Genomic DNA, 15,709 nt, shown 5'->3' on the forward strand with positions numbered 1-15,709 from the left:
GATGTTGGACAATGCGCGGGGAAGGTCGGGACGACAGTAACATCGGTCGTATCCCCCTGTGCGTGGTAGCAATATGCGACCGTGGGCTGCCATAGGAGGTGAACCAATATTGGCATAGCAACCAACGCGCATCCAGCGGGCTGCCCACGCCATCCAACAGGGTTCTGTATGTACGGCGAAAACCATGCTCGGTGGAAGTTAGCATAGAGCCTCTGCAAACAGGCAAAGCAATATTCTGGGAGACAGCCCCTACTTCTCCCCAGCCTCCTGCCTATCCTGCGGCCCTCTCTCAGGCTGTCGGGCCTGCCTCCCGTCCGGCTGCCGCTTTGGGGGCCTCTGCCACTTCCGTTTTGCCCTGTGGTCCTGCAACATGCCGGATCTCCTGGATCACCAGCTGCCGTGTGTTGTGTGTAGCCCCCGATCGGCAACAATCGCCCGACTCCAATATGGCGTCCATTGTTGAAAACTGCCGACGGAGCCGATCCTGGATATCTGGGGGTGTACAGCACCATCGGGACAGAGGTGAGCAACGGACCACGCGCTTCCAGGGACAAACCTAAAGGGATTTTCTCTCTCTGCAGCAAGGACATAATTAACACAAGAGGGTAATCACCCAACCGTTGCTTTGGACTGCCTTTCTCCCCCCGGACTTGCAGCACTCTTCCTGGACTTTCAGACTTGGACCTCTGTGTTCCCCGCCATTTTCTCTCTATGACTCACTTCTTCTTCTACCTTTCTACTCCGCCTTTTTAGCGATCTCTCACCTCCCCCTCTCTGTCCTAGTGACCTCTCTATTGTCTCTCCTGATGCCTACTTGTGACTATCTGCTTCCCTCTCTGGTTTGTCTCACTTTCCTGCCATTCTCTGTCCCTCCCTTGGTGATGTGACTTTAAAACCAGTCTTATCCCCTCCCTATGTATATAGAGATAACTCTAATCACTAGTATATACAGTAGATGTGACTTTTAGAGTATATCCATGTGTATCCGTCATGACTTCAAACAAATTAGTTGTAAAGGGGCAGCTGAAATTCCAGGAGCCTAGTCCCGACAGCTCGACGACTTCGGAGGGCTGGAAGTGGTCCCCCGCTACACGGCGGAGGAGGGCACTGGACATCGAATGCTGTCTTATGTAAAGCGCTTTGATAACCTAATCGGTTCAAGATCCTGAAATGTGCAACGTAACTGATTCTATGTAAACTGCTGTGATAACATGTAACGGAACTGGTGCTATGTAAAGCGCTCTGATAACCTAATCGGTTCAAGTTCGCGCTATAGAAAACTCTAAAAATAAATAAATAAATCATTTGATTCATCAGTAAATCTGCATGCTGGTGGGAACGTTCATGGCCATTTCAATGGAAAATGTCAGTTTGTAAATGACAGTGTGCTACCACATCATGCATTAGTAATACATTTATTAAAGCAGAATTTGAAATCTGAACTGAGAAACATTCCTGCCCCCACCCCGGTTCACATTTCTATTAGTGAACTAAGAGGCAAGTCAATGTCATGTGTACCCTATATGTGGGCTAGATTTTAATACATGGAGCAAATGTTAATTAAAAAATAAAGTTTTTTTGTGCTGCAGACATGCTGAACTCACATATTTGATGGTGCGCTCAAATGTGATAATATAGAAAAAAACGAGTAGTTGAAACAATATATGCCTAGGATCACACACCTTTAGAGGAGTTTATCGGTCACACACATTAGTTATGTTGATTAAAATATTAAAGTAATTAGACCTGCAGGTGTGGTAACACTTCTTTTTTTTCTAAGGCCCAATTAGACAAGAGCAAGAAATTTACAGAGCATATGAAGAAAGTAGAAAAGGGATGCAGTGATTGCAATTTGTTTCTCATAACAATCAGTCTACAAGCTTTTTCGCATATTCTGCAAGAATAGGAGCTATTCCCAATACCTACAGCAATAACTAAGTTCCTCCATGTGATAACTGCATGCTACATGTAAGAAAATGTTTCCCGGCTGCAGCATGTGTTACCAAAGATCACATGCTGTGCACGGACTAAAAAGCAAGACTATGTATTCTTAAAACTGACGCTTGAACGAAAAATGAAATTAGTAGAAAAAAATTGTAAAACCGTTTTATCCACACAGTGTTATGTTAGAGATTACACCCACATTAACTTTACACTGCGAAAATAGTCTCACTCCTCTGGCACTTCTCAGCATACCCCTCCAAGATTAAACCAAGCATTCCATCCATCACTTTTGTAAACTTTAGTATGTTGCCCTAAGTCGGACGGGTATGCCCAGACTTGGGTCGTGTGCACACAGTGTCACAAGAAACAAGCTATATCTGGCTGATGAGCCCATATCAAGGGCAACTGTGGGCCTGAACTGCTTGTGGGCTATGATAGAGGTGTTTACTATCCACTATAACATCGATAAGTCAGTTAAGAGTTGGTACAGATGGTATAGCGGGGCTAAAAATCTTTTTTCAAAGTATTCCACAAAAATTATAAACATTCCCACAAATGTGGGGATGGTAAATATTCCTACCCATATAAATAAAGGAAGATTTAATGCGAGATAATACAGTGGCAAAAGAAAGCAGGCTTGAGAGGAAAACACAACAAAACATGTACAGTGAATGCAAATTAGACTACTCTGCTTTAGGCTGGTAAAACATACATGATGGAGTACAGCATTTTTCATCTGCTTTTTCCATCCTTGACCCAGCCCTCTCTCTGATCCAGTTCTACCCTTGCAGTGTCACCAGAAGATTTAACATTGGTGATATGCCCCACATGTCTGTGTCTTAGGATGACAGACCCCTCCACAGACCCTAGAGCCTTTGGAATGAATGAATGAATTGTGCTTTATTGTCCAATAAAAATTGGAATCATGGAAACAATAAAAACGAATATCACACAAAGTCGAAAAACACTCACCAAGAACAGATACTGCAAACCATAAATAATAGAGTTTATCGTTAGTACAGGTTTCCAGTCCTCTCTGTGGAGCAAAACAGGAAGAAGAAAGGTTAGACGACAAAAGGAGAGCACCATTCCATGCTTCTATAGTTTTTACGAACACACCTATGAAAAGTTACCTTCTTCACCCTTAAGCAGTTGGTGTCATAGTTAACAGTTGGATTCCTCAAATCCCAGTTCAATAGTGTGAGAAGTTGGCCCGATATGCAACGTTCGCTATTCTAGCGACCGCTATGTATCGTTCCAACGACCCTTATGGTGTTTGGTTGTAAGTCAACCTATAGACCAGCTATCCTAGTAGCGTGGATACGAGCAGTCTAAGGCTAAAGACTCGAGAGGGCGCGTTAAGCCAGCTGTTTACCACACATGTACCCCTTGAACACCCAGTGAAAGGACACCACACAAGTGTTATGAAAATAAACAGTATATTTATTAAGAATCACAACAGCCCTGTACTCTTTATGAGGACAGGGTACTAAGCACAAACCAAATCTCTTTAGTAAATACTTCAAGTGCACAGTTTAAAACAAGTGTCCGGGGACACGGAAAGGTTCAGGCAAGTCGGAAGCGAGGGACTCGGGACCCTAGAGTAAGGAGGCTATGCAGGCACTGAAATGCCGAGTTACCTAGCCACGAGGGCTGCGGCTGCAAGTCTTACAGGCGTCGGGGTCTTCGCTGACGAGCCAGGAGCCGGAAGAAAAGGAGTTGCTGGCCGGCGACCAGTGATGAATAGTTCGTAGGGATCCAAGCCTGGATCGGAGATTGATGAAAACCTGAAAGCAGAGGGGACCAAGTTCGTACTACTAGCCAGTAGTCAGAGGGTACCAGGAAGGCACCAGTTGGCCGTCACCTCGACCAGGTGAGTGGGCGACGCTAGGCTCTGCAGTCTCACGGACCAGGAGGCGTTGTCGGCGACCACGGTGGAGGTGCGAGCTGTCCCACGACGGATGTCGCTGTCGGCGTCTTGAGTGGACCAGGAGGGTCCGGAGTGCTTCTCGAAAAGATGGAAGCAAGGGCCAGTCTGGAGCAACCAGACCGGCAGTGTTGATTTTCGGATGTCGTCACAGAAGGACACGAGCCAGCGGCTAGTGACCAGACAACGTGCTGAGCAGCGAGCAGAAGGGCCCCACGCAGATCGTGGAGATGCTGGGAGACTGTACTTCGGTGCTGGAGCGGCTCAGGGTCGGGGCTTCTCGGACCCCAGAGCACTCACCAGAGAGTTACCTCGATGGTCGTGCTGGTTTTTAAGAGCGTGCAGGTTCTGATGATGGCCGGTCCCTCGAGGTCTCGTCGCACCCACAGATCACAGCTGAGCTGATGACGTGGGTAGAGGTCAGAGGTGCCAGGGAAGCCGGTTCTCGTCGAGCTGGGCCGTCGGATTCCTTGAGGAAGGACTTACAGCAAACCGCAGAGTTCTTAGATGGTGCCCGCTGATGCAGGGTGACTACTCCTTAGCCACAAGGGAGAAATCTTGAGAAGAGTCTTGAAGTCCTTTCGTAGAAAGTATTCTTGATTCAAAGATGATCTAATTTGGAAGGGTCCCCGCTCCGGCCTTTATCCTAAAGAAAGGGGTGGGTACATGACTAGGTCCTGCCCTAAGGGTGGGACCAGGAAGGGGGGTAGTTACGCCCCTCTCCCCTGCCGGACTTTCCCCAGGCCAGGGCTGTCGCCCCTGGAACTGGTTCTAACCGGCAGATGCGTAGTGAGCACCGGGGTGCCACTCCGCAGTCACCTTCTCGCAAAAGCCCTACCTACCCAGAATACACAAACCCTGTCTGGGACGGTGCGAACACCGCCCTTGACAGGAAACCCTTTGTCCAAGCGCTCCTCGCTGGAAGGACTCCCAGCAGCAGGAGGTCAGACTCGTGTCTGTGGTGGCAGCATCCATTTTGTGGAGCTGAGGCTTTCGTTAACTTTAACCGGGGTTCACAGTTACGTACATGTCGTGTCCCTCTAGAAGGGCGGAATGCTAACCTCGTCGCCAGAGTTGGTGAGAGGGCAGCATCCCGATTCGTATGACACCTTACTAGACATGTCTTGATAACGCGACACCGAAGTTACCGATGTGGCACGCGTTATCATGGAACAGCCATTGGGTCTTTTCTCCGCAAGCTGCAACCGGCTCGGCTCGGGCCAGAACACAGTTCACACGAGCCCATGCACTCTGCCTTCAGGATTGTCAATGCCTGCCATAGGAGTGACTGATAGGGACTCGGGTGTCCATTGGAGGGTTAGATATAGAGCTACTATATCTAAAGCAAAGGGTGATTACACGACTTCGCCCCAGCTGTCATGCAGCCAGTTGTGTCAAATTTAGGAGGCCAGCCAGGGGTGGCACAATACATGCTGCAGCCCCTGGTGGCCCTGGGTACACCTATGCCCTGCGTTACGGGGTCTGATAAGGTGGCCCAGTACCAATTGGTAAATGCACCTAGGGTACATCTCGTAGTTTAGAAAGAGAACAGCCAGGCTGTGGGTCTGATTGGCAGGCCCACAGCCAGAGAAAGTCGTAAACCAGTGAAACAAAAGCAAAAAATCTGGGTGATCATGGGATTGCAGACCCTACTCTCCTACAAATAGCAACTTAAGATCATAATGTGAACATTCCCTTACAATAATCAATACCAATATGAGGTAGATACCAGATGCATGTGAGAATACCAGGGTTCACACAGCTCAAAGCTACAACTTGAGTAAAGGCAGGTAAGCGCCACACAAAACACACACAAGGGCTACCATCCTCCAACTGACACATCCAGTGCCCTCAGAAGCGACCTGAATACATACATTAAACACTTAAATATCACCACTCCAATTTACCCATTCATACTGGATACCACACACTGCTCCGTCTTTAATATCAGAAAACTGAAATATTGAAGTTACATAAGCCCTAACTTTTCTTTACCCTACCTGCCTGAGGAGTTTGCTGCCGTTCCTGCGCAGCCAGGACCAGAGAACCGGGAGAAGCGGGAGCCTGACACCGAGTCCCCCCCGCCGCCGCCTTCCTACACCAGAGCGGCCGCTGAGCGGGGGGACAACAACCCCCAAGAGCCATAGCGGGGGCGCTCCCTGTGACGTCTGCAAAGGCGCCCGGAGGCGCTTAAAACATCAACGCCCCCTCCGCGTAGCGGGACCAAGCGCGGGGCTAAGCCCGGGCACAGGGCGGGCCCTCTGTGGCCCTCAGAGGCCTGAGGAGCCTGGCCTGGGCCACTCACGCTGCCAGTTGGTCAGTTGGTCATCAGCCCCCGGGCCCACGGGCCTCTAAACAACTAAGTCTGCCAATTGTTAATGTTTCTATTTTATACGGGACTGACATATCAGATTGACTTTTGTGCTCGACCAGCGTAATTGCTGAAACCTACCACTGCTATATCATCAGGGTCTGTTATGAACTGCCGAGAGACCAGAAGTATGGTAGCTGCAGGAGCAAAAAAACTGACTGGTACCCTTGATGATTTTATTGTTCGGACTCATGCTTTAATAGATGAAGGGATTATTTTAATGGATAGAAGGGTGTCCCAAGACTTGGCTATGGCCAAGCGATCCTCCTTAGGCCTTATAGCTCAAGCTTGTACCCCACATGCTGCAACAGGTCCAAACACTCTTGCTATCGTACATAATGAGGGGGGTTATGATGTCTTAAGCTCTCAAGATGGTTTGGAGGCTACCCCTAATCTCACTTTGTTAGTAGACAGAGGTCCAGTTGAAAATGAGTCTGAAAATTTCCCCATGGCTAACGCACTACACCAAAGGGGCATGAAAGAGGGGGCAATTCCAAAACAAAAGACATGGGGGAGTGCACCAAGCCAATGTTGGCCTACCCCTAAGCCTACCAGATGATACTGTTGTAGACAGCAGTCTAGAGGAAATCCTGGAATTAAGTGGGGCGGTAGACAATCATGTCAGAAGCAGCGAGGATAGAAGTAGCCTAAGTATGGTAAATAATAACATCTTTGAAATGTTAAAAATTCTCCTGGAACCCATCGAAGTTAGGCTACGCTGCCTAGAAACAAGTCTAAAAAAACATTCATAAAGACATAAGTGCCCCTAGCTTTAATTTGAACAATAAGGTACCACACGCAAAAACTGCAATGAATAAGCCATCTTTAGTTGATAAAAGTGTCCCCAACACCAAAAAAAATGTGCCCAGCAATACTGGTAACACCATCAATCCAGGAGGCACTACCTTAAAGACCCCTGACCCAAAACAAACTCTGAACCCAGCTAAACCCAAGGTTATCCCTCAAGTCAAATTTAAAGACCCCACAACCTCGACCCCTAAACTGGACCAGGCCCCAAAAGACAAGAGAGAGTCTCAGATAAATATCCATCTTCCCCCGGATGCATGTTCTTATGTTGTGATCCTGACCGGGGTTACTGAACTTGCACCAACTGAAGTAGAATCTTACCAGGCTCTAAAAAATAAAGTATGTCATTGGTTGTCTAAAAACCACCCATTACCACCCGGCATGCCTAGTAACATCTTAATGGTGGAGAGAACTCCTTGGGTTGGCGGTAATAGGAAAAATCTACAAGGTGACTGCATTGTGGTTACCTTTGAGAACCCACAGGTGGCAAATTACATCTGTGCCGGCACTCCGCGCTATCAGGCAAGCACGGTTACTGCCAGGCCTCTCTACTTCTACGCACAGGGGAATCAACTAGACAAAAGATGGAGCTGGTTAAGGGGCCCACAGGATCATAAAAACAGACAGAGGTTCAACCCCCCATGGGAGGCGCATCCCCGTGGCTGGGAGGAGGGTGGCGAGGATGGATGGAACCTGGTCAGGAGAAGAAGGGCTAGACCTTTCCAGGGAGGGTTTGCTGCAGGGCCCCAAAATAGCTACCCGCATTATGACCACCACTTTGTGAACGGGCAAGAAAACTACTTTAACGTTCCAACGTTTAATCATTACGAGTGCCCGTCATTTATGGAGTGGGTAGATTGACAAAAACTGGGCTCACCCACCAAACAGTTGCAAAACACCCCTTCCATCTCCCCACAGGGCAGTCAGCCCGCACAAGAGTCAAACACTGAGATAAATACTGACCCTGTGTCAACCATAGGTCAGGGTACTGAGGGAGGGACAGCATTTTGTGCGAAAGACGAAAATGAAAAGGGCAGGCGGGGGATTACATTGGCCACATGGAACATTGCGGGCCTTAGGAGTAAAATTGATGACCCCTATTGGAGAGACCTTATAGGCACCACGGACATAATAGCCATGCAGGAAACATGGGCCACCGACAACATACTCACAGTGGATGGCTTTACTACTTTTTTTCTCCCAGCAGTAAATTCAAAGCGAGGGCGGGCCAGAGGCGGTCTGGTTACATTGATATCCGCCAAAATTCCGGGCATTTATAAAGAAATTCCTACTGGTAGCCCTTACTGCCTCGCAGTCTTAATTACACACAGGGGCTCTAACACAGTACTGTTGGTGAACTTTTACAACTCCTTTGACAGGGAACATCAAGTTGACAATTTGCTGAGGTTAAACTCTTTCTTAGTTAACTTCAAGGAGTCTATAGAGACTGAATGTATTGTTATTTTACTGGGAGATTTTAATGTCCATGGTTGCCAGGATAAATGTCCCCCCAATGTTTTATTTGGCCCCCCGGAAGAAGAGAACATCCACTTCGAACATTCAGAACAGGGAACTTTTTTAGAATCCATGTTGGCTGAAAATGGGTTAATGTTGCCAACTGGGGGGGAAGAGGACATTCCCACCTTTACGGGTCACGGCAGTGGGTCCACAATTGACTATATTTTTTTGAGCAGTAGTCACGAGAGTCAAATCATTAGTTACTTTGTTGTAAGGTCCCATTACAGTGACCATAATCTGGTTGTATTAAAAGTCAAGAATGTATTTGATATCAAGGAAAGTAGCTTGAGTTTAGCGGATAAATGTGACATACGACCAACTGACCAGGCACGCAGAATTAAGTGGTGTAAGATAATTCCTGAGGACTTTTTTTGTAATCTGTGTATCAGTAGTCAGGAAGCCATAAAACTGTATGGATGATCAGGTGGAGGACAATGAGGTAATAGAGGCGTATAAAAGGGTCTGCGCCGATATTCTGTCCAACCTGACGCGACAGGGTAACAGGAAAACCCAAGGAAAGGAAGGCTGGTTTGACAACAAATGTTCTGCTGCTAATCATAAGTTAAAAGTAGCACTTAAATCTAAACCAGTAGATAGAACGCTTGTGGCCACCCTTAGGAAAGAATACAAGTCCACCATTGAAAAAAGGCGACGTGAGATCAGAGAGGACACTTGGGCCGACCTGACCTCAACTGATGTTTTGAAAAGTAGCGCCAAATTCTGGGTCGTGGTCAACCAACCCTTCTTCTCGGATTCAAGCAATAACGACCTGGATTGTGGTATTCAAGAAGACGAATAGCACTTGCACTTTAAATCTGTTTACGAACAGGAAGCCCCTGGGGTTGAAGACACGACCAGCTTTTTCCAACTCCCTTATAGCCTAACGGTAGATGAAGAAGAGGTGGCCGTGGCCATTGGGAAAATGACTAGCAATAAAGCTCCCGGGCCAGATGGGGTTCCCGCTGATCTTTTTAAAGTTGACATTTTATTCTGGTCTAAAATTTTAGCTAGAGTTTTCAACAGAATTTTTAAAGCAGGTATCCCAGAATCATGGACCCAATCAGTGATTGTCCCTATCTATAAAAAAGGGGACAGGGGGGATCCCGGAAATTATCGCCCTATATCCCTTATAGATTCTGCGGTCAAGGTCCTAGGGAGAGTGGTCCTAAGCAAACTTACTGAATGGTTAGAGGAGACTAACACCCTCTCCCCCCCTTCAGTATGGTTCTAGAAAAGGGCGTAGTACCATCGATCAAAGCCTAAACCTACAACTGATCATAGGGAAATACACACAAGTAATGCAAGGATCCCTGTATATTGCCTTCATGGATCTGTCCTCGGCTTTCGACCGAGTTAACAGATCCAAGTTGTGGGGACAGCTTCTTAGTACTGGAATTGACCCAAATGTTGTGTATTTTCTAGCAGACCTCCATAGGGACCTTACCGCCACGGTCCGTTACGACAGAAAAGGGAACTGTACAGGGAAAATCAGTATTACCAATGGTGTAAGGCAGGGTTGCATTCTTGCTCCCCTGCTCTTTACACTATATATCAATGATTTGGGTGGAATATTGAGTATAGCTTGTAAGGATATACCTAGGGCGGGGAAATACCTACTGCCCGCATTATTGTATGCGGACGATGCTGCTCTTATAGCTAGAACCACAGTGGGTTTACAAAGTCTGTTGAACTCTTTTTATATTTTTATGACAAAACTGGATTTAAGTATCAATTTTGGCAAATCCCACGTTATGGTGGTAGGCCACAATGCAAAGGCCAAAAAAAATGTTATGACACTGCACTGTAACGGCCACAAGCTATCAAGAGTTTCTAGATTCCCTTATCTGGGTGTTGTGTTTGATGACCGTTCTACATGGCACCCCCAAATGTTGGAGAAAAAAAAAAAAGGTTTTGGCACAATCCATATCTGCGGTCTGGGTTTTTCACGTAAACTAGGGGTGAAGCCCATAGAGGCAGTTTTAAAAGTGTATGCTGCTAAATGTATTGCCATCGCTATGTATGGTGCAGACCTGTGGGGCTTTAGGCCTATTAAATTTCTTCAAGTGATTGAAGATAATTTTTTAAAATCAATTCTTTCCTTGCCAAGATCCACTGCCAGCTTCATAGTCCATCAGGAATGCGGGGTGGATTTCTTGGAAGACCGAGTTTCTATGGCCCCCCTTTTAAAATGGATATCGGTGTGGCTCAACTCAGAGCTAGAAGTTCATCATGAAATCCTGAAGGACTGCTTAAAGCTAGATCGTTGGAACAAGATTCCCTGGCTGAAATATGTTGAACAGACGTGTGCAAAGCTGGGACGGCCTGAACTGTTTCACAATCCATCCGCCCTTGTGAAAGCTGATTTGAAGTGGGCAAAGAACACTTTTTTGAAGTACAGTGGAATGGACAGAGAAAGCAGGGAGCTGCTAAAGCCCTCTGTTAGGACCCACCAATTGATTGTTTCTTCAGACCATGATCTGGAACTCTTATCTGAAGGTTGTTAACAACTCAAACCACAGGTATCTTCTCACCAAGTTCCGATTGAACAAAGTCCATTTGTTAATCTCTGGCCGTCACGGCTGGACCAGGGATTTGGATTTGAATTTATGTAACTGTGATGGTTACTCAATCATGGACACTGCCCATTACTTATTTTTCTGTGCCCACTTTAAAGATATCAGGAAAAAATTCATTATACCCCTATTAAAGGGGAGAGGGTTCAGGCAGGTCAAACCAGCTTTATTGTATCTTCAACTGTTAACAGATATTTGGGAAATGTATAATGTGGCTAAATTTTTAACCATTGCAGTGAGATTGGGCAAAAAGATTAACTGGACATAGAACATCCACCACAAATATTGCCTACTGCAACTTAATTCAAGTTTTTTATCCTGTAAATTTTTAATTGTTGCACGTCTTCTTTTTAACTGTAGAATGATACTCTTTTTAAATGCTGTATTGGGATTCTTGGACCATTTTTTATGTGTGTCTTGTATTTTTATGGTTTTTGAAAATTGAACCGAATAAAGTATTTCTTGACCTTGAAGTTACATAAAAACCTGTCCATCATAGCCTCCTCAGTAATGCTACTCGCTACGGTTATTCGTGCCTCCATCCCCTACCCCTAACTTGGTGTACAGTAGTTTCCATCTGCCTGTTTCAAGGTGTTTTCATCCATACAACTGTCTCTTACCATTTTCCACACATGTAGCCCTTTGAATAGAGACTTAAGCCATGATTTCACACACATTTAAACCCTACTGATAAATACTTTTTGGATCTATGGACAAACTACCTTATTCAACCAGCCACATTCACTTTGATGGTACCGGTACATTTATTTGTATCCCACACATTTCTGTAAGATTTACTTTGGGCCTCTTCTCACACAATGGTCATCTTTCTCCTAGGTAAGGCTCTCAACATTAACTGTGGGCATCTCAAATTCTCCTTTCGTTACATCTTGAGCCTTTCCTTCCAGTCCAGGGGTGGATGACTGGATGAAATGGTATGATTTACAAAGTGTGTAAATAGGACATGGGTAAATTCTTAGGATTTTTAAGTACCAGAAGGAAAGCAGCTTCATTAATATAACTGGGCTATGAATCAGACAACATAATGGTGAACTACCAAGAATTACCAGGAATTAACAGTTGAAAAACTAGTGTTTTTGCATGGTAAGGCTTATTTAGGCCATCAAGAAATCACTAATTACAGCCTCTACTCATGTACATATAGTTTTCGGAAGAGCTGGGGACCTGTTCTAAATGGAGAAATTAGTGAATAGGAATGGAAGACATACACAGGAATGTCTTGATGACAACAAATCTGAGAAGTTAAGTAAACAATAAGGTCCTATATATATGTGGGTTGGCCCGGATATGGAGAGAATATGCAACACACCACTAAATTCTTACAGTGTGGGAAGATAAAGAATTTAACCTGGTGGCGTTACCTCAAATTGATACTATAATGCAATAGATTAAGATAACTTTTCCAGGAAACCACAGGAACAGATGTTCCAGATGATCTATATATTGTGCTGTTTGTAGGAACTGGTAAAAGGAAAATCTTACTTACCCAGTATGCATCTTATCTAGGAATATAGAGCTGTAGAGTCATATGCTGTGCGTAGATCGCCATCTAGCGTGGAGTCCCGATGTTTGCACTTTGTTTTTCTTCGAAGAAGTCTTTCCAATCACAAGGTAGATGACTCCTCCTTTCGGTGATAGTCTGCATGGGCATCGACTCCATTGTTAGATTGTTTTCCCGCAGAGGGTGATAATGGAGTTAGTAAGCGTAGTAAAAGGAGATGTCCATGAATGCATGTATTTAAGTAAGAGGTTACTGCAATAGGTATGGGTACCTCGGGTGGGCGCATGACTCATGATACAGCTCTATATGCCAAGAACAGATGCATACTGGGTAAGAAGCATTTTCCATTTGAGGCATATAAGCTGTAGATCATATGCTGTGCATAGACTATATAGCAGTTTCTCTCAAAGCGGTGGCTAACCTGTATCTGTTGCAGTGGTCTGAAATAGTGTACGTAAAACTGCCTGGCCCACTAGCTTGTTGTGTTGCGAACACATCTACACAATAGTGTTTTGTGAATGTGTGAGGTGTAGACCATGTTGCAGCTTTGCATAGGTCATCAATGGGTAGATTTCCAAAGAATTAAATAAAAGCCCCCAGTTTGCGTGTAGTGTGCTCTAGGGAGAACTGTTAACGTTTGTTTTGCTTTTGCATAGCGTATTTGAATGCACTTGACTATCCACCTTGCAATACCGGATTTTGATATGGGATTGCCTTTGTGTGGTGGAGCAAAGTTGATTTGTATTGCGGAAAGGTTTTGTCCTTTCTATGTAATAAAGCAATGCTCTCTTCATATCTAATGTGTGTAGTGCACGTTCTGCCACTGAATCTGGTTGAGGGAAGAACACGGGTAACAACTGATTGATTGATATGAAAAGCAGAAATGACTTTAGGAAGGAATTTATAATTAGTCTGAAGACCACTTTATTTTGGTGAATTTGTAAGACGGGTTCTTCTATAGTTAATGCCTAAAGCTAACCCACTCTTCTGAGTGATGTGATAGCAACGAGGAAAGCCGCTCTCCATGTGAGAAATTGCAGTTCACATTTGTGCAATGGCTTAAAGGGTGAACCCATTAGTCTGGTGAGAACAATGTTCAGTTTCCATACAGGAGCAGGTGGACGTCTCAGGGGAATTACTTTTGAGTCCCTCCATAAAGGTTTTGATAACAGGCTCAATTAAAAAGATAGATGTGGTCTATTCTGGAGGTATGCAGCTATTGCAGCCAGATGTAAGCGTATGGAAGTGTACGCTAAATTGGAACGTTGTAGATGTAACAAATAACAATGTTTTGTACAAAAGCATCAAGCGGGATGATGTGGTTATTAGAGTATACCAAAAACCGATTCCACTTTGCTGCATAGCAGGCTCTTTTGGTAGGAAGTCTAGCCTCTTTGATAATATTCATGCAGTCTGGCCGTAGATTAAGATAGACAAACTCTAAGACTTCAGGAGCCAGATCGCCGGATTGAGTTAACTGGGGGACTGGATGTCTTATGTCTCCATGGCTCTGTGTGAGAAGATTGGGTGTAAGATGTAGTTTTTGATGAGGAACTACTGAGAGTTCCAATAGGGTTGTGAACTAAGGTTGACGTGCCCGTATGGGAGCAAACAGGATTAGTGTCAGGGACGCTTGGTTGAGTTTCCGAACCACTAATGGAATGAGTGGGAGAGGCAGAAAAGTGTAAGCAAATATCCCGGACCAATTTATCCGTGGCCCGTTGTCTTTGGACAAAGGGTGTGGATACCTGGACGCGAAGTTTGGGAATTTTGCGTTTTAGTATATGGCGAACAGGTCTATGTGAGCGACTCCCCAAAGTTGAAAGTATAGAAGGAGGACCTGAGGGTGGAGTTCCCATTCGTGCATTTGCTTTTTCTGCCTGAGGAGATATGCAATCTGCTTGTCGACTCCTAGGAGGTGTTCCGCTAGGAGATTAAGTTTGTGGTAAATGGCCCACCTCCAGATGTCTTAAGCTAAATGGGAGAGTTGGAGAGAGTGCCCCCCACCCCCCCCCCCCCTCGCCCCAGTTTTTGTATGCAATACATGGCAGTCATGTTGTCTGTACGAATTAGGACAGCTTTGCCCTGTAGGTGAGTTTGTAACGCCTCGAGTGCTAGAAGTATTGCGAGCAGCTCTAGGTAGTTGATATGGAGCAACTTTTGTTGTTGGCTCCACAAGCCTTGCACTGTGTGCTGTTGTCAATGAGCTCCCCAGCCAGTGAGGGGCGCATCTGAGCAATGAGTACGGCCGCTTACCAACACTAGATCGTTCAACAGACCTTGTGACTGGTTCCCCTGGCTGACTAAGCATTCTTGAAGTCGAATCATGTGCAGTCCGGCATGGGGAACCATCATGATGCAGGATGATATAATTCCCAGTAGCTGCATCTAAGTTTGAGCTGGAATCCAATGGTTGGATTGAAACTAAAGCCTGAAGATTTCGAATTCTGGCTGCGCTGGGAAAAGTGAGAGTTTGAGTATCTATTGTGGCTCTTAGGGAGTCCTTTGTATTGGTTGTTTAGAGATGTGACCTTGGTACATTGATTGTGATACCTGGTTGATTAAGTAACCAAATTGTGCTAAAAGTGTGCTGCAGACATTGTTGGTACCTGTTGGCTTTGATGAGCCAGACGTCTAAGTGCGGGAAGACGTGGATGCTTTGTCTCCTTAGGTGAGCAGCTACTACGGCCAGACACTTTGTGAAGACTCTGGGGGTAGTAGTGACACCGAATAGGAGTACTCTGAACTGATAGTGCTGACCCGCTACCACAAACCTCAGGAATTTGCGATGAGCAGGGTGAATTGGTATATGAAAGTAGGCGTCTTTTTGATCAAGAGTAGATAGAAAGTTGCCTTTCTGTAGCAGAGGAAGTAACAGCTGAAGTGTCACCATGTGGAAATGGTATGACTGAATGTACCGGTTGAGTTCTCGAACATCTAAAATTGGTCTGAGAGAACCATCTTTTTGGGGAATTAGTCAATAAAAGGAGTATATACCCGACCCATGATGCTGGGGTGCGACATGCTCTATAGCCCCTTTTAGAGTT

At 45.5% G+C, this 15,709-nt stretch overlaps 1 protein-coding gene across 2 annotated transcripts in view; it reads right to left on the reverse strand.

Moving 5' to 3' along the window:
• Positions 1 to 15,709, reverse strand: part of UBE2M (ubiquitin conjugating enzyme E2 M) — a 126,844-nt gene that overhangs the window by 15,262 nt on the left and 95,873 nt on the right. For both annotated transcript variants that reach the window (XM_086930505.1, XM_086930504.1), the window contains one exon: positions 2,917 to 2,980. In XM_086930505.1, coding sequence (XP_086786631.1) covers positions 2,917 to 2,980 — 64 coding nt within the window. The remainder of the gene's footprint in view (positions 1 to 2,916; positions 2,981 to 15,709) is intronic.

This window comes from Lissotriton vulgaris, chromosome 7 (assembly GCF_964263255.1).
Source record: "Lissotriton vulgaris chromosome 7, aLisVul1.2, whole genome shotgun sequence".
Taxonomy (NCBI): Eukaryota; Metazoa; Chordata; class Amphibia; order Caudata; family Salamandridae; genus Lissotriton; species Lissotriton vulgaris.